This window comes from Crocodylus siamensis, chromosome 11 (genome assembly GCF_052110815.1).
Source record: "Crocodylus siamensis isolate JL-2025a chromosome 11, ASM5211081v1, whole genome shotgun sequence".
Classification (NCBI taxonomy): Eukaryota; Metazoa; Chordata; order Crocodylia; family Crocodylidae; genus Crocodylus; species Crocodylus siamensis.
Window position 1 is genome coordinate 675,696 of NC_143405.1, and position 22,681 is coordinate 698,376.

Sequence of the window (22,681 nt, forward strand, 5' to 3'; positions counted from 1 at the left end):
TCTGGCCAGCGTTGCTTTCTGAACCCAGGCCCAGAGCCGGCACCTACAGGCTCTGGACCAGCCGTGTCAGCCCTCCAGCACTGGCCACATCATCCTCTCAGACAGACTGAGCTCCCTGGGGCAGGGACTGCATCTTTCTAAATGTCTGTCCAGCACCTAGCACACTGGCTCTGGGTGCTGCCTGGAGCCACCATGGCAAGGCAGTGCCAGTACGGAGGACGCCCTCGACAGCCATGGGACTAGCCCCAGGGTCTCTGCCGCTGTGCCCCGTGGGCAGTTCATTCACCTGTGAGATGTGTGTGCAGGGAAACTGCTGCCACTGCCTACAGCCCCTGGCGCTACACGGCGGCAGCACCGAGCCCAGCTCACAGATGCTAGGCCAGGCCCATGGTCCTTGGCCAGCTTCTCTTCCCGTCTGAGGGAGGGAATGAAGTTGGGTCTGGCTCGGTGGTAACGTGGGGGGGACCCAGCTGCATCCCTTCTCCAGCCCCACAAAGCATCCCCAGGGCAGCTGGCTAGTCCTAAGCTGCGTCTGCATCTCTGCGTGGTCCTGGAAGCCGTGAGCGTGACCTGCTGCTGCAGAAGTGCAGGCCACCCTATCCCTGTCTGAGTGCAGAGAAGCAAGCCTGGAGGAGGAGATCGCTGCAGGCAGTGTTGGTGGCGGGTACCTGTAGGTCTGGCCTTGGGACCTGGCACAGTGGCAGAACACGAACATGGCCCCAGAGCTGTGTAAACATGGAGCTACATGCATGTTGTGCTCTGTACGTAAACACATAAAGGCGCAGGTGGGCACAGGGAGAGTACACACGCGTGTGTGTGCTCCCATCCACTGCACAGAGACCCTGGAAACTACCCCACTGCCCTGTGCTCCTCTCCTCACATCCATCACAACCGTGGCTTTACCTTGGCCCAGGCGCTGCGAGTTCTGCTGCTCCTGCTGCTGCTGATGCCTTCGTGCTAGTTTCTTCATCTGAATAAAATGGGAAACAGAATAACCTTGCGGGTCCAAAGGGAAGGATCTGGTTCCATTACAAACCTATATAGTCTGCGTGTTGTGCAAACACTCCTGGGGCCTCGGTGTTCATTCCTGGACATATATATTTGGTTTTCCTGGTCATATTTTTGTGCACACCCTAGTCCTAACGTGGCCCTGCCCTGAGCCCCCCAACAGTGGCTGTGGGTCTTCCCGTGCATGTGTGACCTGTGTAGCTCGTGCAGAGTGCACAGCACAAACCTTGTGTAAAGCGGCATTCCTGCCTGGGGATCTTAGGGACATGGCCCCTGCTGTGAGAGGAGAAGTCCGTGCAGAGTTTAACTGGTAGCTTACCTTTGCTCTTTGGTTCTGAAACCAGACCTGGACAACTCGCACGCTAAGTCCCGTTTCAGCTGCTAGTGTTTCTCTGACCTACAAGAGGAAATGTTTAAAGATTAGCTTCCATACACCTATCGGGTAGGTCGTGTGGCAGCTTCTCGTCCTCTTGGGCGCGCTACGTGCTGCCCAGAGCTCTGACTGTAAGCGATCAGCTCACTTTTGACCACATGAACATTTGCTTCCTTCAAGACTCTGCCTTGGACTTCAGTGGGCTTTCAGCCTGTGTGTAGGGTGGCCTTCATAGAGGACATGCTGGTTTTCTGTCCTCTAGTGATACGAAACCCAATGCCTTTATGTCCTTTATTTTTCTCTTTGAGAGGAAAATAGAGGACATAAAGGTGTCGGGTTTGTATTACTAGAGGACAGAGGACAACCAGATTGTCCTCTATGATGGCCACCCTACGTGTGGGTGTCTGCGGAGGAGCCTACCTTCCTACAGGGCTTGGAAGACACTTCAAAGGATGCTTTGAATGCTCTTCTCTGCTGTGTTGTAAGGATAGTTCTTGGTCGTTTGGGCCTCCTCGGGTCTTTCCCATCATCACTCCCTTTCCCTTGGTTCACTTGTCCTTTGGTTGGCTTGACATCTCCATCCTCGTCATCGCTTTTCACTGTGGAATAATCAAAAGGAAGTGAAAGTCCTGCTTGTTTCACTCAGGCGATGGGACTCTCAAAAGGCTAAACTAACATGTTACTAGGCCCCCTAAACAGCAAACTAAACACTGTTACCCTACATCGGTGTCAAATCCAACACCGTCCCAGTCGGCTGATTATCAGGTAAAATGGAGCCTGCACACAGTCTCTCTGCCACAGTCCAGGGAAGCACTTCAGCTTCTGTTCAGCGCTAACTGAGGGCTAACTACTCTCATCAGCTTGATGTTCATCACAAGCTTAAATGTTTTCAAGAGCAGGGCTTGTTCGATTATTCTACTGCACACATCACAACTTTCAAAATGGTGGTTACACCAGTGCCACAAAAGCAGGACATTTAAAATCCAGATCTTTTGATTAGACACACGTTGTTTTAAACAATTTTTTTTAAAGATTTCTGCAAGCCTGGTGGTAACTTAAAAGCATAGTGCTTGTTTCTTCACTGCTGTGTATTATGGAAGACTACAGCAATCTTTCTCGTGGTACTGCAGACATGCATGTGTGCATATGCATGTCTCTCCTGCTTATCCTAAGTGTGTTTAGCTGAAATATATGCAGCCACGGGTGTGTACACCTCTGTATGAAACTCTGTGGGAGTGTGCATATCTATCATGAATATATGATTTGTATTTTCTCTAGTTCGATGTGAATGACCGTGTGATCTGATAATGCAGGGTGCATTAGTGGTTAGCGGTGGGAAATCCTGACTCGCTTGCCAAAGGTTTATGAGTAAGCATATATTTTGTCCTGGCTGAAATAACTTCTGTGTCCACATCAACATCTGTGGCCAAACGTTATGATTCATAGCAGTCAAAGGGGTCTCTTACATGCATTTCACTAAACCTTTGCTTTTCATGCAGAAAACATTAGTATTCTGGGGGTCTTTAATGTTAAGAAACATACTGTACTTGTGATGTATCCAAAGGTTACATTTAGGGAATTAACAGATTAGACTTCAAATTCATTTTAGATCTGATTATTTTGCACCTAGCAATCTAATTGCCTTTCAGTTCCATAAGCATCTTTTGCATAATGATTAAAGAGAAGTTCCATCATTTTAATAACCTTGACATTATTAACTTTCCAGCCTGCCATTTCTACAGAAAGGTTTAGTGAAGGTTAATATTGCTCATTGGAGAGTTGCTTTTGTGGCCAGTGGATAAATATTTGATTGGAGAAGGACATGCTCGCAGCCTGAGCAGTGTGCAATTGTTTGCACTCACGTAAGCAGTGGGGAGCTTTGGGTTTTTGCAGGATTAAACAGTAGAAGGAAAATGAGTCCTCTTTAATTTGGTTTCTCGTTCCACAGGTTTGGCCTCAGCTCGGGAAAGGGTTGTTTGTCCATAAAAAGAAGCACTTCTCACCTCTTGGATGCATGACTGTGTGTGTCCTGGGGAGGGGAGCCAAGAGCAAACGCAGCCGGCTTCCTCTGCAGCAGGCTGGGCCTGGCCCAGGCACTCGTGACATTCAAGGTGGCCCTGGCAGTAGGACTGTGCATCCGTGTCCAAAAGAAGAACTGGACCCCAGCCAACAATGACTGCCCATGTACAGCTGTGACGTTAACAGTTAGCAGAGGAGGGGAAGGCAGGACCCCATCCTCCCTGCTACTACAGAGCCAAACACGGTGAGGACAGGAGCAGGCAGGAGTTTTCAAGGGCAGTTTGTCCAAATAAAGACAAGGAGACGGGCCCAAGTTTTGGTAAAGCGAGAATCAGATGCTGAAAAGCCAGGAGGGAACTGGCAGACCCGGGTAGATTCCAGTGCCCGGGTTTGCTCAGGCACAGAGCGTGCAAGCCCGGGCTTCTGGAGTTATGGGCTTGTGGGCCTACAGATCGGGCCTGGCTGTGATAGCCACTGGCCCATGAGCGGCTCAAGACCCACGCAGCGCGTGACACAGCAGCGACCATCGCCTCACCACAGTCCCGCCAGGGCCGAGACAGGTCAGCAAGCTTGGCTCTCAACATGTCCGAGGAGCACCAGGAGTACCAGGCTTTCCCAGGGACCCGAGGAAAATGCCCCGGTCACCTGTGCATCGATGGACTGGTGATCACTGTTGCTTCCCTGAGATTCACCCGGGGGGGGTTGAACCTCACGCATTCGGCTCTAATTCAGTCAAAGCAGGGAATGGCTGTGTGACAAACACACAGCCATTCCCTGGGCACGGGCAGGCACTTGGCACCCTTTAAAACTATCCCTCACTCCTCTGCACACATTTTTCTGCCACTCTGGTTTGTCTCCTACTGCTCAAATCCAGACAGCAAGCATCCTTTCTGGAAGTACGGACACGGTGAGCACTTTAGGGTGCAGGAAGAGACAACAGCCAAGAGGCATGTGGAGAGAGCCCGCCTCAGCAAAGTGGGGTTTCCTTTCGTACCCGTCCCCGTGCGGAGGCCTCGCCTGCCGGGACGGCCCAGGGCTGTCTGCATGTCGGAGCGAGTGGCGAGGGCAGAGCTGCTGGGGCACAGCCCCTGCTGCTGCGGTGCACACCGCGGTTCCTGCAACGCCAGGCTCAGTGTTCAGGTCCTCCAGGTCCTGGACGTGTCTCCATTGGGTCTGCGACTTTTCTTAGCACAACAGTGTGTGATTGGCAGAGAGAAACTTGTCCTGGAGAGCTCCAGGAATTGGGCCACGGCTGTGAGCCCACGTGCCAAGCCTGACTCGATGTAAGTGTGCGCACGTGCAACCTGTGCTCCATCGTCAGGTAGGAGCCGTGGGCCCCTGTGACAACTCCAATCTGTTACTGAAATGGATGGAAACAGCAGGCTTTGGATCAGGCCTCCGCCATCGAAACCAGACAGATCTACCCGCCCTGCTTTTCTAGGACAGTATCACTTGTCTGGATCTTGGCAGCTTGTATATTATTCCTGCCCTCTGCTCAGGTGGTAGGACAGTAAGCAATGGCCTGAAATTAAAGGAGGGAAGATCCAGGTTAGATACCTGGGAGTGGCTCTCAGCAGTGCACCGATCCCCGTGGATACAAGGATGGAGGCACCATCGCTACAAAGGCTGACTGAGCAGCGAGCAGCTCTGCAGAATCAGACAAGGATGCTTGGCCCTGGTGGCCTGTTGAACTGGAAGAGGTGCAGGGAGAGCTCACCTGAGTCGGAGTCATCCGGGCTGACGGAGCTCAGCAGGTCTTTTTCTTTTTCATAGTCACTTTTGCAGAGCAATTGTCCTTCCTTCAGAACAAACTCGTCCCCTTTCCTCAGCTGCCGCTCACAAACACAGCAGCAGAAGCAGCTTAAGTGGTAGACACACTCCAAGGCCCTCATCACAAACTCCGTCGGGGCAATCTTCTCCATGCAGCCACTGCACTTAGCAGCAAACAGCCTGCGAGAATGAAAGGCAACAAGGGAAACGTCAGAATGTGCATCCGTGTACTGACACGCTGGAAATGGGCCATCTGACTTAGCCACAAATCAGTTTGCAAAGTGACTTAGCACATTGGCAACTGCGTGTCCTGGACACCCGCAATATCAGTGGCACCGTTTGAATTCTGCACCCCTTTGGCTTAGAAAGTCCCTAAGTTCTGGACCTTTCATAAGATTTCCACTACGTGTGCTTTAGTGAGGCTGGAGGTACCTCTGTTTTAGTGTGTTATTGCTTCTCTGTTGGGAGAGAAAATCAAAAAGGCTACAGGCACAAGAAATAAAATGGAACAATGTTATCCATGCCCTGAAAGCTCAAGCCAGAGCCAGTTTGGTTCAGCTCCTGGATGAGTCAAGCCTTATTATGCTGCTGATGATTTGTGACTGAGAACCTGCTCTAAATGGATCCTCTGAGAGCCCACTGCTGGTGTGTTGCTTTCTGTGGAGGGCAGTACTTGAGCACTGACACAAGAGTATTTGCTCGTGGGGGAAGAGAATTAGCTAAGAGACGGCCAGAGCAGCCAAGCATTCCTGGGGGCTGGAGTCGTTCCCAGAGCAGCCCGTCAGAGCAGGGGCTGGCCCTTTTGCAGGGCTGTGAAACAGCCCAGGTAGGTCGCAGTGTTTGGCTCGGTCCACACCATCGCACCTCCTGCGCTCCACACCAGTCCTGTTCCACCCGCCAAGCTCCCCACCCTCCGACTTGGCTTCGCTTTCGTGATGACTGGGACATTCCTGACGTAGCCTGCAGGAAAGGCGCTGTTCCCAGTCAGGTGAACGGCTGGTTCGTGTCCTGGCTCACGCGGTGCGCTCAGTGCTTCTACAATTCAGTCTTTTTCTGCAGCAGTGCTCTGATGCATAAGGTGAAGTCACAGGGGGTTTTCCCCAAGGCAGCGAGCAGTATGCACGTCGTGACAAGCCCAGCCTTTGCAAGCTCCCGGGGACAAGGCACAGGGGACCTGTTTCGGAGGGGTGGCCTAGACTGGCTTCTGGGATGGCCCTGAGGGGCTTCTAGTTTGTTTCAGCTGAGAAACTACAGCAAAATGGCAGCCACTCATTTTGGAGGGAGGGAGCAGGTCTGACACGAGATGGTGAAGAGATGCCTGGGTTTGTACATGCCAACAAGCTCCTCTTGAGGTATGCAAGGGGGAAGACCCCAGTGCCCTTGGAGCCCTGGGCCCCCTCGAGCAAATGCCATCATTTCACGTTCCACCGTGCCAGGACTTCCCTGAAGCTGCTTTCGCTGCTAGGTGCGAATGGGGAGAAAACCTGCTGCTGCGTTTGGTTGCTAAACTTGACTAAACTATAAAAAGGCTTTAGCCGGTAAATCCCTAAACAGCAAATAGCTGGCGCACATGCGTAATGAAGGAGCTAAAAGGATTAAACAACTTTAAAAAAAAAAAAAGGCAAACATTTCTAACTGCTTAAAAAAGTTGTTTCTATTTAACTGCTTAAACCTATTTGCCTCCATTTAATTAAGCCTGCACCTTTTGTCTAAGGAGGGTGTTTTATGATGGGGCATGCTTGAAGAGTCGGCAGATTAGCAAATCTGGTGTGAAGGCCTCCGACTCCTCTGATTGGCATCAGTTCATTTATGCTGTGGTGACAGTGAACCTGTGCACGCTTCAGTAAAACTCAATGGGTGGCTACAAGGAGGGATGGGACAAACTCAACGTGGGGTAGCAGCTTCCGAATGGGGCAAGGCTGCTGATGCCCTTTCAGCTGCTGCAGCTTCCAGGTTTCTTCCCTGGCTTTCTTTGCAGTTCAGATAAATGCTATTGTTTAGCATGACCTTAGCAGCCATAATCCTAAAACCATGCGGGGCGGGGTCTCTTAGAAAGGCACCGTGAGAGTGTTGCAGTCATGATGATACAGAGTGAAGCCAGTGTTATTGCCTCTACTGTTAACGAACTGAATGCTGAATACTGAAACTCTCCTGAGAAAGGGTTACATAGCAGGGACATGTCCTGCAAGACCCCTGTGAGGGCAGGCCAGAGCCACGATGCCCAGATGCTCCTTTGGAGATCGTGATATTTTTCCCGGCCTGGCAGTCAAAGCTGAACCAAGTCTGCCCAGGCCACAGAACCGCTGAAGCAGCCCCCAGCGTATGGGGCAACTGAGAGCGCATCTGGGCTCAGGGCACCCGGTGTGCAAGGCGAGAGGATGCAGACAGCCTTGGAAGCAGGGCTGGAGCCAGGGGCATGTGAGCTGGGTTCATCAAAGGGGATAGTCTTTGGCCCTCTCTATTCCAGGCAACCAAGATTGGTGCGGGGTTGGCAAACAACCAGGTCACATGAGATAATATCCCACATCAGTGTCCCTAATTTCTCTCCCAAAGAAAAGCTGACCCCCTAGAGAGCTGTGCCATCCGCTGTCTCCCAGGGCGAGCGACGGCAATGTCGTACGTTGATGGAGCAGCCTCTATGCCTTGCAACGCCCCTCCCAGCTGACCGCACCAGGAGTGCTGGCGACCACAGCAAATAAGCACACGTATAAAGTAACCTACCTCCTGTCTACAGCCACACAGGAAACCAATCCAGTCCCCTCCCGCCTCTGCACCATGTCTCCGTGCTTCGTGAAGTGTGGCTTTCCATTCAGGATGGAAGGTGCTTTATCATGTAACTTTAAAATATTATTTAGTGGTGGAGAGTACTTGTAGCACAGCATTATCATTATCGCAGGTGGTCTCTGAGTTGTAACAAGTTACATCAATATAATACAAACTTGTGCAGTTTACCAATTATGGCTGAAGATTTATATTTCTGCTTGACGTTACTCTGTGAACTTCTTGCCTTCCTTTGGGTTTATCCTTAGGCAACATAGTAAAATGCCATAATCCACAGTCAGATATTTGCAACATGTGATATGTATAGAGCAATATACACACACAATCCAGAGTGAATTGGATTTAATTCTAGGATTATGAAAACTTCATTAAATCTATCTTATAGAGTGTTTATAGGTTTTTCAGCTCCCAGAAAGTAACCCAGGGTTATGTAGTTTCTTGCACAAGGCAGTCTCACAACAGGAAACTAATCTTGACAAATGACCAGACTTTGATATCTGTGATCTAAAACACTGCTCATTAGACTGCTCATTTTATAAACAAATGGTAATAAACCTGTTGAGAAGTCTGAGGATAGCAGAAATACTTTACAGGTCACCCCAATGTAGGTTTCAATCAAAGCAATAAATTTAAGGGTAGACATGTGGATGTTCTGAGCTAAGCTACTCTGACCACATTTGGAGAAACGTTTCTTTTGCCTTCTATAAATTTCACAAATAATTTGCATAACTCTGACTTTTTACCCCATTGCTGATTATCTCCAGCTCTCCCAAGTTAACGTCAAACCTCAAAATCCTTGGACTCGTTAAAGTATGCACAGTGGAAATCAAATGCCTTTATTAGAAGCCCCGGGAAATCTCTGACTCCTAAGCACAACGAAAACATTCCAAAGAAAATTGTTCAAAGAGGACAAAGGAGAAAAGCAGAACAAGAAAACCTTGTTTTGAATCAATGATTGCAAGAGTTTTATAAATAAATTCTGTTGCCTGGACAATTCTGAAAGACAACTCAATAGTTTTTTTTTTTTAAGTGTGTTTGCATCTATGCCTGAAACACTTAGGGGATTTAGCTGAGCTAAAGCTTGGAACAATAGGCTGTTTTGTTCATTTGAGTATTTGTAATAATCACTGTGAAACAACTTTACAGTATTAGAAAGCAAAACACACACTGCATTTTAAAAATGGTCAAACTTACTAAATTAATTTTGCATACATTTTAGGGGCAACAAGATCTCTGAGACATGTGGCCCTGTCTTTAAACAGTAGATGAAAATGCTCACCAGCGGAAGTAGCCATAAAGGTTTTATTTGTTAGGATATTCCTGTGCAGTGAGGCTGATTCGGTAATCCTTACAAACACAGCCACAGTTATATGATCCATGCGCCTTCCTGCATAGGGCTGAACCATCTGGTGTTTAATATGTACAACTGATTTATTATCTCTAGCGGAGTTATCTTGCTTTAAATGTGACCCTGCTCTGCTCCTGAGAATCACTGTTCTGCTGTTTACTCTTATAATGTCCTAACAACCTGCCCTCTACCTTTCTGATGCTTCACCCTGGGCCCTTCATTTCCTTCTGTTTGTGGGTAAATAGATTTTAATTGTTTCATTATAACTAATTTATTATAAGCTGAGAGATCTCGATGTGCAGTGTAAAATTTGCTGTTCATATTAAGTGTGGTTCAAGAGGTTTGTTAAACAGGACAGAGTTATAAAAATAGATTAAATCAGTCTGTTCGCATATTTACTGGACCTTTGCAGTGAAGCAATAAATAGGCAGCTATTAAGCTATGTTTGATGTATGCTAAATGACAGATGCTGCTGTCTAACTATTGGAGACCTTAAATCATTTTCCTTTCTCTGTAATTCTGATGTGGCTTTTTGGAAAAAATTGTGGCAGACACCTAGTTTTGTTTAGGTCATAAATACAAAGCTGGTGATCGCTGGCTTTTGGAAAATATTGTATGGTCTTTAACTCCCCCCGGATCATGGCTATGATATGTCATCACCAGCATGGCTGTACCTCCACGTCAGCCAAGAACTCACTTGGTATTCATATCATTCAGTACAAAATGTGTCCAAACTGCAGGCAGATGTATTAAGCTTTCTACACAACCAAATTTTACTAAGAGAAAAATTAAATGACTAATGAATGCCATCTATTACCCTTCAGGAGAATTTTTAGATGGAACTGGTTTTTTTCCCCTATGACAGAATGGGGAGATGCCATCTATACATAAAGCAAAGGAGTCTTGAATTTTTTTTGTGTCTTAGAGATAATGAATGCATATAAAAAAAAGAAAGCATTGCTTAGTCATAATAAATCCTAAACATCTGAAACATCCCAGATGTGCAAAAGGAAGACTGAAACGCTTTGATTTATGAAAGAACACAATTATTTTTGAGAAATACTGGAACATTTAAAAATTACATTCAGAAAAAATAATGAATGGCTTTATTAAAGGCAATTTCATATCTGAAATTTCAGTGGAAGTACACCATTTCACTTTCTCTAGATACCAATAAAATCAGCATAAAGGATAAAAGGTTTATGAAGAAAATGTACCACTTCCCAAGGAAATGAACACAAACACATCCTCTTATATACTAAAAGGCGAAGACAGTATTTATTTACCACCCCCATGCTTAGGATGACTCACAGTGTCGGTGTTTGCTTTTAGCTGGTACACACTGCTAGGTGCCACCATCTAAGTGGAAGTGTACATCCCAGTCCATTGTCAGCAGAGCTTAAAAGCAGTCCGGTGCTTTTTTTTTTCCCTTTGAGAGATCAGTGAATATCTTACTTGTGTTGTCTTAAACTTTTCTTTGCTTGGCTAAGCCATTTGGCTGAAGAGGAGATAGATAGACAGATAGATAGTAATATGCATGTGTATTTGTATGTATATAAAGTAATTATAACAGGAAGCGTGATGCCACACGACAGGCGAGGTCTTCCCTATACTGAAGTCAGTGGAAGTTAGGCAGGGACTTTGCTGGAGTTGGTGTCATGCAAAGGTGCACTATTCCATCCTACGTGATCAGCTGTCACAGTCATGGCCTGTCACCTGTGCAAGTCACAGCAGGTTTTGTATCACTGGATACGACCTTGCTCCTGCTGCAGTCGTGGGACATCAGAGAGCAGGATCTTGCCCGCCCGCTGTCTGGATTGCTGGTTCTGTGCGGCAGGGCAAAAGTTCCTTTCCGAGCACCTTCCTGACACTTTCATGCTGCTGTTTCTATGGGCACTACAGTTTAAAAAGCAACCGGCTGTGAACACAGAGCCTATGTCAGGTTGGGATGGGCTCCCCAAAGCCTGCAGGTGCACGCTTCGCCATGAGCTGCAGCAGCTCAAGGCTCCACACCGTGTCCAGGAGCCCCAGCCCTGACACCTTAGGACCTTTTGTGGGAGAGTTTGGATCTCCTGCCGTTCCCCCTGCGGCCTCCTTGCTGGCATCGGGTGATGCCAGGGCTGCTGATGGGGTTTACGGAGGGGACACTGGTCAGGAAGGACGGCAGTGAGACCCCTCACTCCATGCCATGTGGCCGTCTTATACCACACGGCCTTGAGGAGAATGGCTGTCCATCATCACGAGGGCAGGGGCGCAGAGCCGGAGGGAACCCCTGTATTGTGGCGTCACAGGCACCATGGCACATAGCTCCTTCCTCAGCTCGATTAAGCTCCATCTTGCCCTTGCTGCCCCTACTGAAAGGGAGCTCCAGTCATCTTCCCTGCTCCAACAAGCAAGAGCACCAGGGCATGGGCGCAGAACGGCACTCCGGAGGTCACGAAAAGAAACACTTGAAGCAAGCCCTGATTCAGGAAAACCCATGCATCCACATATGCGCCACAACATCTTGTTCAATTAGAGATCACCTAAAAAGAGCACATCTTCCCCAACTGGAATGTACACGGGCAAAGGCAAAGGGCTTTCAAGCATTTTGCTTCCAGCAGCACATGGCAGAATGGATTTTTTTTCTCTGCTTAATATTCACCCCCTAATTGACCACTTTGTTCTTCTGTCTTCCATCACTGCCAGGCAGCTTTATTTTATGGCATCTCCTCCTTACAACACTTTGATGTAAAAATTTATGAAGAATCGAATCATTGCTGTTAGCAGGGAATTAAAACAATTTTTCATTTACAAAGTCACTGATATTGCTCCACTGTGCTCCACCTTTGGGAATCCAATTGCTCTTCCCAGCTACTCCCTTTCCTCTTTATAGCACGGCAATTGTGCTGTACAGATTATGGCTGCAATTTTCTCCTAATCTGTTCTGAAGCATAGAAACTATTATAAAAGTTAAGCATTTCAATTGAATTTATAAAGTCATAGCTGCAATTAAAAAGCCTAATGGATTAACAAGCTGCAATGATTTTGTTAGAACTATACTTTCCGGCGGCCTAAACATTTGGGAAATGGAGTTCCTTTGTCTACGGATCCAAAAACGTCCTCACAACCCACATGTAGACTTTGAATCATTTGTGTTAGTCTAACATAGATCAAAGAGCTGTGAAAACAGGAGGGACAGTAAACAGTTTGCACCTCTCTTGCAGGAACACTGTAGAGCTAGGAGAGTCTTTAGACTCCACTAAAATACCATTTATTCCATTATGCAGGGGTGTACTTGGCAGCCGTGTTGAACCGAGACAAGAAGCATACAAAAAACTAGAACGTACTAGAAAGGGATCGTTTTGGAACCACGAGTTTTAGGTTTTTGTATTTATTCCACTAGGCAGACGCGGCTTTCTTCCATGATTCCTTCTTTGGAGCCGTGCTTGGGTATTCACACAGATGAGCTAGATTCACACCGCTTTCCAGCTCTCCACCCCCTGCCCCAGCCCTCATCTCGCAAAACCTTGCGTTGCTTCATCAGCCAGCCTTGCCGTGCCAGGCCTCTTTGGCCTCCCTGTGAGAGAGGGGCAGTCACGTCTCTGACACGCCTTGCCACCCTCGCACGCTCAGCGGCATTCTGAATTTACAACTTCCTTTGAAGTCACCTTGCTGTCAACATGGTGACATCCTGCTAATATCGTTTTAGATGAAAATTCACCCTAAAGGCTGAGGAAGCCGGGAAATCATGTCTGTGAATCACTGCTTCAGTTTTCACTTGCAAAGAAGAAAAAAAAAATCAAGTGCCAATACAATTCAAATTTAATTTATAAATTATTTCTTGACTGGTGTAGGGAACGAATGACTTACGGAAAGAATTTATACGGGCCCTTCCTCTCAACTATGAACATTAAAAAGAAAAAATGGTATGTGCCAGTATAAAACAAAATAACTTCCTGTGCCTGCTGCAGTGAAGCTATATAAGAGCTCATGCCCAAACCCATCAGCACAGCCAATTTAGCAACTGATTTGCAAGGAAAAGATACCTTAGTCCTGTGGTGTTAATGTCTTTGCAGTAGGGGGTCTATTGCCAGCTTCTCCAAACTCATCAACACAATCTATTATTAATACCCCTAGAAAGGCTTTATAGTATCATTATTGCACAAGGCAGTGAAAGCCTGTGCTGTAATCTGTTATCTATATTGCAAAAACATGTGGAATAAAACAAAATACAGACACTTTATAAACAAAATGTTTCATCGGTTACGTCTCTTTGCATCCCCTGTATATAAAACAGTAGGGTGCAGGAAAGGCATTTGGAGAGATTTGCTGTTAGATGCAGAGCTAACTTTTTTTTTTTCCTTTTTCTTTTTTTGGAAACTTTTCTCAATTGACAAGCTCTGCCATGTGACCCAGGCTTTCTAACGCTCTTCACTCGGTGGGAAAAGTTCAATCTTCATGCAGTGATTTTCCCATTTGATGTGTGTATGAAATGTGTCTAGAAGAAGAAGTATCAACCAGGAGAAATGCTAGATGGGTGAGATCTTAATGATGGGGGACGGGGGAGGAGACAGGACGGGACTGAGGAGCCCTGGGCAAGAGCTGCAGGACTCATCCTCCTGTAAGTGGGAGCCCTGCCGACACGCTGGAGGCAGCTCCCGCCGGTACTTTGGGGGCCGTTGAGGCTGCATAACAGGGTGCAAAGCTGGGTCTTTTATTCACGATCCCAGCAGCAGGGCATTCAGGCTGAAGCTCCAGCAGTGCCCTGCCCCTAACCTGCAGAGACGGAAATCCGTGAGCAACAGGCCTGCAAGAAAACAAACAAGAAGCTGCCGAGCTGCCGCGGTCCTGAGCAGACAGATCAGGGCAGAGCCAGGCGTGCGCTACCGCACGGTGCTCGCTGCAAATGTTTGCAGTACAGTAAGGACCAAAATAATGCTACAGCACAAGCCTGTGTCTTATTTCCCAAATGCCCTGTTATTTTCTTTGTTAGTGGAAAATAAATTGTTCTTTTGTAGCAGTTTCTCTTTTCAGCCAGACTGGCAGCTATTATTTTTCTATTTCCTCTTTTTGTCACTTTGCATTATTTTTGGTGCTGTAATTCCTGTTTGCTCCCACTCCGATCTTCCTGTCTCCCATTGTTCCAATTTTTAATCCCCAGTTTTACTCTTCTTCGGCTCTTTTTGGGCCCATTCTCAGTAGGGTTTGAAAGAATACCCAGGCGTGACTCCCTGCTATAGCAACGACACCTCCCCGGGAAAGCCACAACAATCTCTTCTGGACCAGGGAAGTCTTTCACAAGCTGGCAGCAAAAGTAAATCCTTCTTCAAGGAACAAGAAGGATTAGCAGAGAGCAGTGGGCTGCAGACTTAGCCCTACCCCTTATTTCTTTAGAGCACCAGTCACTCAGAACCCTGCTGCTATGTACAATTAAACAGACCTAAAAAAAATCCTGAATGACACAAGAGCTGGATTGTGTAAAGGTTTAATTCCACTTTAATACCTTTCCGCGTTCAGAACTCAAAGATAGCAATTTAACCCAAGAATCCCCATCTGAGCATGAAAACTTGTTGTTTGTCTGACAAAGGGCCCTGCTATACTCTGCACAGAAGCCTTGCCTATTAGCCTGACTTTTAATGTATGAAAGCTGCTTCTGTTTTTCCCACTCCAGTCACATACTTTCTCTTTACAATCCTGCCCTTCTAAAGTGCATCCCCCTCACAGGAAAGATGCACAGAGATTAGAGAGGAGAAGTTATCCAGCGTTACCACACAGAGCCGGGGGGGGGACTGCACCTTCCCTTTCTGTAGGGAAAACAGAAAACAATATATTGAGAGAAAGGAAGGCAGGGCATTGCAGTTAGGTTCCTGTAATAGGGAGCCAATGTTAACGAGCTCAGTGTTAACAAACGTCAACCATAAATGGTAGATTACAGCTCTTTTAACGCGGATTTATTTGTATTTCAATGTCTCAATCATCTTTTTATGCTAATGACACAACGGCAGTGTTTATTCAAACCTGCAGGATTGCAGCATGTGCTCTGTAAGCCAGATGCTTTTGTTAATGGGAACCTGTGTCCACTGCCAAAACCCGCCGCTGGCGATGTGGGCAGATTGAGGTGACAGAGCCGAGACGGAGGGTTAGGCATCTCTGTCTGTGTGGGGAGCGGGTCAACGCTACTCCCCACCCCTGCGCAGACAGCACTGCTGGTAAGCTAGGCCCACACTTTCCCACCTGGTGCACATGTATCGCACGGTCGTTTCCAGGCACACTGAAAGTTTGAAAACAGAATCCAGCCCAGCACCCGCGGGCCCCGAAGCCTTCAGGACCCGGCAGGGGAGGGGGAGGTGGGCTGAACACACGAGCAGCTTTTCAGAGATCAGCATCTTGGGTCATCTTTAACGGAGGGTGTTTTTAAAAAACTTAAAATGAAAACTCTTTGACAAACTGGAACTTAAATGACAAAAGAGTCATTTAAGAAAAGAACCAGCCATAAAGCAAAGTCGTCAGTGTGTTTTGTCACAAGAGCACCTGTGTCCATGGCACTGGCACTCCGGACTGCCTGCGGCTTGAGGATCTTCTTGGGGTTTGCATGCGTCTTCACGAAACCAGGTGTTTTTACGAATGAGCAGCAGAGTAAATCCTCCTCAGACTGGCCTCTCTTCCCTCAGCTCCATGACATACAGGACAGGTTACATGTATTTGTTTTAGCAATATCTACTGAAATGACATGTCACTGGTCTGTCAAGAACTCCGGTGCCCTTGGTCTGCCCCAGAGGTAAAGGACAAGGCATGAATCTGCTCCCTTGATATTAATGGAACAGGTTTAGGTCCTAATTCACACGTCTGGGAGTTTTCAGCCCCTCTCACTCCGTCTGCTTTCCAGCAGCCTGCTCAGAAATCCCTGCCACTGAGGTAGTGTTGCCACCAGCTCCTCCGTTTGCTGCTCACAATCCCCCTTGTCTTAGAAACGTTGGGGAAATGCTCCCAGGTACATGGCCGACGTGTGCGCCCTGCTAACTGCACGCGCTCATGGGGGTAAGTTGGTTTGTCAAACCCTACGAGACCATCCCAGCCGAGCAAGGGGCACTGAGGCCCTTCTCTCACTACGCATCTCCCACTGCCTCCAGCGCTGCACAAACAAGCCAGGGACTGCAGAAGCCGGGAAGTACAAGTTAATGAAATATGGTTGGGTGAGCATAAGCTCTTCATTTAGACAATAACAGTTACTGCTGCAATTTCTTTGTACCCACTTTATGAAAGTCATAAACTCTCAGAAGAATGGCATGAGCTATTTTACCCTGATAGTCTTTGACTCCACCTCACTACCTGCTGGCGCAGTTAAAGAGTATGAACTGCCTTTGAACAGATTAGGACCAAGTTAAAGTGTGACAACATCTTAAGCTTTCTCCACATGTTGCCAGTGATTTCCAACTAAAGATGTTACCCTCATCACTTCTGCCACAATGATAAGAATCTATAGCCCACTCACTGGAGGAGATAAAAGTGGTTTAGTTGGAAGCATAAAGTACTCTGACTTGCTAAGCTGAGGGGGCTGGCTGTCTCAACCTGGCTGAATTTTTTTTCTCTGCAAAGCACAAAATCCTCATCATTAGGGACTTAAGCTGCTTTTTTTTTTGTTGAGACAATAAGAATACTGTTTATTGGTATCCAACTCAAACCATCTGTAAACAGTTGCTTTGATGAAGAAGCAGCTACAACTCAGCTGTGCCTGAAGGCACAAACCCACTGAGTGTCAATCATTAAAGGAAGAATGTAAGGTGTATGCAGGGTCAGCAGCAGGCCAGGGGACATTTAAAAGGCCTCAGGGATCTTGGATAGTCAGTTTGCCTTTCAGAGCCAAAAGCAGTTCAGAAGCTGCTCAGCTGGATGACCTTTATCCCAAGAGGCACCTCTGTGACTAGACTCACCCCTGGGTTTGCTCTCAGACACACTAAAGAGGAGCTGCCACGTAATGCCTTTGTCCCCGATTGCTTCTGGGAGCCCCGGGAGCTACTCTGCTCGACAGCTAGCGGGTGCTGCGCATCGTTGCAGACCGGACTGGCTCGTACAGCTTGCGGAGCCGCGTCCCGCCACTCCCGACAGACCCTGGCCTCTCAGATGCGCCGGAGGCTCAGAGCCGTTCCAACTTCCCGACTAAATGTCCTTGTAACTCAGCTTGCTCCAGAAGCTCTTTCTGGGGCATAACTGCCAAGTACACTAGAGAGAGCAAGGAGGATCTGTCCCAGTCACGACAGCACCACAAAGCTGGCACGGCGCAAGGAAGACCAGTCCGAGCAGAAGCAAACTGGAACCTCAGCCGAAGGCTCAGCCCGAAAAGGGGCTCTGCAATTATCAAGCACCGTATAGCCGAGCTCTGCACGCAGATAAATGAAGACGCCCAAGGAAGGCGCGAGGCTGGCCAACGAAGCCAGGAGGGGCCAGGTCACCCCGTGTGTTCTCTGCCCTGCAGCCTCTGCTCCGGGGCTGCAGCAGCGTCCAGGCGACCGAGAGCAGGAGCTGGTCCCAGGCAGTATGTGCAGGGTCGGGGGATGGCTTCGCTTATCCCAGTTGTTCCCACTGGAGAACTCAGCTCCTGCCCCCAGACTCGGCGGGTGACGGGGTGAGGGGCGGTGGTCGTGCAGCTGAGTAGTCGTGTGCTTTTCTACAGTTAACCAGGAGACGGACCTCTGCCCTCCCGCTACAGCTCAGCCCCAGCGTCTCCATGTGCAACAGCTCCCAGCGCTGGTATTCGGCCCCCTCCCGCCACAGGCTGGGGGAGGAGAGTTCGCTCCACGGGGCAGAGGGCTCAGCCAGCAGGGTCTGTGGAGGTACGTGGGGAGCAGGGGCCTGAGGAGAGGCTGGGCCTGGCAGTGGCCTGGGGAGGTGCTTCCCGTGCCGAACAAGCAAGGTGGAAGAAAGCACGGGGTGCAGCTGCCCTCCCCACGCAGCGGAAAGGACAGGGCCTTAGACTCACAGAATCACAGAATCCTGCCCACCTAGTCGGCCCCCAGCCTGCACTGGTACATGGGATTGCTCTGTCCTAAGTGTTAAGACTTTGCACTTGTCCTTGCTGAACCTCATGAGATTTCTTTTGGTCCAGTCCTCCAACTTGTCAAGGTCTCTCTGAATCCTAACTCGACCCTCCAGTGTATCTACTACTCCGCACAGCCTGGTGTCATCTGCAGACTTGCTGAGGGCGCGCTGCATCCGGGTTTTCGATGAGCCCCGTTCCCTCAGCCATGGCCCTGAGGCAGCCATGGAGAGCGCTCGATGGGCCTGGGACAGAGCTGAACCTCACTGTGATGGAGACAAGTGAGACAGTGGAGGGACTCGGGCGTGGGAAGGAAGATGTGGCCAACGTGGAAGGGAGAGGGAGGGTCTCGGGCTGCCTTGTGCACAGCTGGAAGCAGCAGCGTAGCTGTCAGCCCAGAGAAGGCTGCAGTAGTCTGGGAAGCAAAGGCAGCAGGATCACCAACTCTAGGCCACCTGGGGACCGTGAACAACTCATCAATCAGCTTGGAAACGGGCCTTGCACACCTGTAGGGGCACTGCCCAGCCACGCTGCCCTGGCTGCTCTGCCCGGCGGGGCTCCAGCGAGGCTCTGGTGTCTGCTCCGCTCCTGGCACTGGACGCTCGAGTGCTTGCTCGCAGCTGGAAGGTGGTGTCTGCAGATGGCTGGGGAAAAGCCATTTTTAAGCAACTGGAGTGGGAAGAAAAATATCCTTCACCACTGAAGCACCTCTGAGCATGAGCTGCATGTCAGGAGGGCAGTGAAAGATGCTCCCAAACAACTCACACGCAGGGCAGCACGGTGGGGTGGGGGGAGAAAGGAAGGGGTGCTGTTTCTATTTGAATGGAGGTGCAGGGATGCACACAGCTCTATCTGTAGCCCGCTGAACTTGAGGAAAAGTGTTTGCACTCCGTAGGTTTGGGCCGAGGCTCAGAGGCCCAGGACTTCCTGTGCATGTAGGAGTACACGCATCTAAGAGACTTGCCCGAGGTCACCCAGAGAGTCCGTGACAGCAAAGAATTCAGCACAGCCTCCCAAGTCCCAGCCAGGAGCCGGGGCAACAGCATCAGCTGCCTGCTTGCTCCAGCTGGCCCTTGCACGCTGCGCCAGCCCACTCCCGGGCATGGGCACAGCCCCTTGCTCCGCCAGCCTGTGCTTGTGGCCGAGGGGTGCCCACAGCAGGGATGCGGCAGCAGCCTGAGCGCTGTGTTTAATACTTATGCTGAGGACAAAAATATGTGCTCACAATAATGAGCAGCGACCCACCGAATGTGCGGCAGGAAGGGAAACAGGACTCAGCTCACTTGAGACCTGCCGCTCGGGACGGGAAGGGAAACGCGTTCCAGCGCGCAGAGCCCCCGCCGTCACGCCCAGCACCACAGTCCTGACACCCGTCACCTCGAAGCCACCTCTTGGTCTCAAAGGACCGGGCACTCAGTCAGATTCTGCAACCTGTGGTTTGAAGAGCTGCCACACGTAGCTTGGTGGCCATGAAGCAAAGCACTGCTAACTGGGTGTTTCGTCCTGTGTTAGATACCTGTCCTGAGGGCCTGATTCACCTTTCCGCAGGACAGCTGCTCCAAGGACCCGGTTCCCAGGAGCTGGGGGGTCAGGGCCCCAGTGCCGACCCAGAGCCTAACTCTCCAAAACACTGTTATGCCCTTTCTGGGCTCTCTGTGGCTCCACGCTGTGATGCATGTGTAGGCTCCCATTGTACATCTCCTTGCTCACGGTCTATCACGAATTGTCTTATTTAATTCTGTATATTATTTTGGTTCATCTGAGAGACAAAATACAATAGCATGCATGTGAACATGCATATATATAAAATACACACAGATACATATAGCGTAATGATACGTTTTTGTAATTTATTCTGTGTTAAGACAGTTTCCTGCATAAAACCTCATAAAATCTTTGTAAAAAGAGCCAGTGGTTCATCTTTATTGTCACAGTGATGTCTTTATAAACTTATTCCAGTGATTTACAAGAAAAGCAAACCAGGCACCTCTGTATTTATGGGCATATTTAAAAGGCATCTTATATTTAACAACTGCATTTAGCTGTGTTAACTGCGAGTTGCAGTAATAAAGGCCCCGTACATTTCAATGCTAAATTAAAAAAAAGTTCTGCTCCTCAATAATACATGGATGCTGTTTTTTTCATTACTCTTTAATATCATCATTTCCATTTAGTTTATAAATAATTGTAGCTAGCTAATGAAACGAAATAAAACCTGCCTCCAACCCATTCCCTAGAGCAAACTAAACTCCTCTTTTTAAAGCTTCTTAATCACCGCCCAGTTCTTACAAAATTAGCATAGTAATGGGCTTTAAATTGAGCCTCTTTGTTTTTTAATTAAGCTCCCAGCAGGTAAAAATAAAACAGATTATTGAGGAATATGCCAACACTAATAGCCTGAAACTCTTTTGACAATTAAAAAGATCCCAGGTTAACCCTTTAGGTGAGTCCTACCTAATAATTAGTCACTTTGTAGCTTGAAGTCATAAGGCTTCCTGCTCAAGCTGCTCCGGGGCCAGTCAGGCCTCAGTGACATGCATCAGCACCCTCCCGTGTCCAGTGGGGACGTAAAGCGAGCCCTGCGCGCGTTGCAGGGCGCAGGCCCCTGCGCTCCACCCTGCAGACAGCTGGCTGCACGTGTGCTGCAGATTAAATGCGTGCACTGCTGGCTGCGGGATCGGGGCCGGGGAGAGGCCGTTATGCTTGACGGCAGAAGTGGAGTTGCCATTATTTGCTCATCCCGGGCACGGGCAGAACAGAGCCTGGGAAACCATCACGTGAAGATTAGATCCTGCTTCCCAGAACGGGGGGACCCAGGGATCTATTTAATTGGCAGCAACTACCTGCCAGAGAGCTGGCTACCGAGGCGCTGCTGCTCAGAGCAAGTGCCTGCAGCTGGCATGAGGCCACAGCTCTTCCCGGGCGGGCTCCCCTTTTCCTCGAGTCTGACACCTGTAGCACAGGGGCTCTGCCCACTCCTCTGGGCCTCCATTATGTGCCGCTCGGGGGGACGGCTGCTCAAACAAAGCATTCCTCTCTCTGCTCGGCCCTGGAGGGGCTGTTGGTGACTGCTCCTCGGAGCCTTGACTGCGTCTTGTTCAAAAAAATGCACTAAACGCCAGAGTTAGCAACGCCAGGCAGCACAGCGGCCTCTGACACTTGTCTGAGGGGTCTGCCTAGCAGCCTGAATGTCAGCACGAGGATCCCAAACATGCCAGAGACACGACTATTCTTCTCGCTTAGCAACATCGAGCCGGCTTGGAGGCAAAGGTAAATCTTGAGCTGAACGAGGGGTGAGGGAAGAGCAGCCCCGAAGCCGCGTTGTGGACACCAGCGATTCTCTGGGAAAATTTACTGGAGAGTGTTGGCAAGCCAGAAATGGGAGCGGTGCTGAATACCGCCAGGGAGGCTTGTGTTAAATATTTGGAAACCACCTTCTGAGTCCCACGCTTTCTTTTCCATGTTTAAAGCCCTGGCCAGAGTGCCAAGTGCTGGCTGCAGCCTGCTTGGCCAAGGCTATTGATCTCTCACTTCCAGGAGTGCTGCATTCATACAGAAAAATGAAAACGCGGCAGGAAGAAAGGCTGCTCGTGGACAGGGGCGCTGGTCACTTTGCAGCCTCCGGAGGCACGCAGTGAAGTGCATGCGTTTTCAGCAGCATTTTGCTAAAACTTGACACGTTTTAGCCGGTGGCAGCCATCGCTGTGACTGTTGTTTTACATTGCACCCCGGACTGTGCAGCTCATGGGAGCAGCAGGCTCCTGCAGGGGCTTGGTTCAATTTAGGGGCGGATTCTGCACCGATTCCACCTCACTTGTGCTCTCACCGGGGGCGTCTCCTGTGCCCCGGGGGCAGAACATGGCCCTGGGCTTTTACTGTCAGAGAGGAGGGATGTTCACGTGCCCATGGGGAAAGTGGGGCAGTGCTGCTCAGTCACTCGCACGCTGCCAGGGCAGGGGCTGCTCTGCCCAGATGATCAGGGCTTCACAACACGAATAAGCAGCAGCAGCAGAATCGCCTGTAGCAGCTCAGGTCTGGGCCAGGTGCATTGACATCACTGCTGCTGCTCCAGGTCTGCAGTGGGGGACTCAGCAGAACAGGGCCTGTGACAGGCTCTGCCCTCCTTCAGGCTGGAAACTGGTCTCATAGCAAGAGTGTCTGCAGCGGGCCCATCAGTCAAGTCCTTCCACGGATGGCCCTGGGACTAAGGGCGTGCTAGCTTATGGCCCTACATGATGATTCAGCAATAGGAACCGTGTCCGGTAGCACCTTGCCTTTCAGGCAGCAAGCTGCAGTGCTGAGGGTGAGCTCGGGATGGTTTCTGGAACATCTGGCAGGAACAGCTGGCGAGCCAGCGCTTTGTGCA

General features: G+C 49.3%; 1 protein-coding gene and 1 long non-coding RNA gene across 2 annotated transcripts in view; one reads left to right on the plus strand and one right to left on the minus strand.

The window, feature by feature from the left end:
• Nucleotides 1-5,107, plus strand: part of LOC149855220 (uncharacterized) — a 157,230-nt gene extending 152,123 nt beyond the window's left edge. Inside the window, exon 3 of the long non-coding RNA XR_016438484.1 lies at nt 3,330-5,107. This is a non-coding gene — a long non-coding RNA (uncharacterized LOC149855220). The remainder of the gene's footprint in view (nt 1-3,329) is intronic.
• LMX1B (LIM homeobox transcription factor 1 beta) overlaps nt 1-22,681 on the minus strand; it is a 94,871-nt gene that overhangs the window by 8,405 nt on the left and 63,785 nt on the right. The window contains exons 3-6 of the mRNA XM_090021972.1: nt 5,118-5,350; nt 1,802-1,980; nt 1,328-1,405; nt 904-970 (exon numbers count right to left, since the gene is read on the minus strand). Of these exons, the coding sequence (XP_089878098.1) occupies nt 904-970; nt 1,328-1,405; nt 1,802-1,980; nt 5,118-5,350 (557 nt within the window). The remainder of the gene's footprint in view (nt 1-903; nt 971-1,327; nt 1,406-1,801; nt 1,981-5,117; nt 5,351-22,681) is intronic.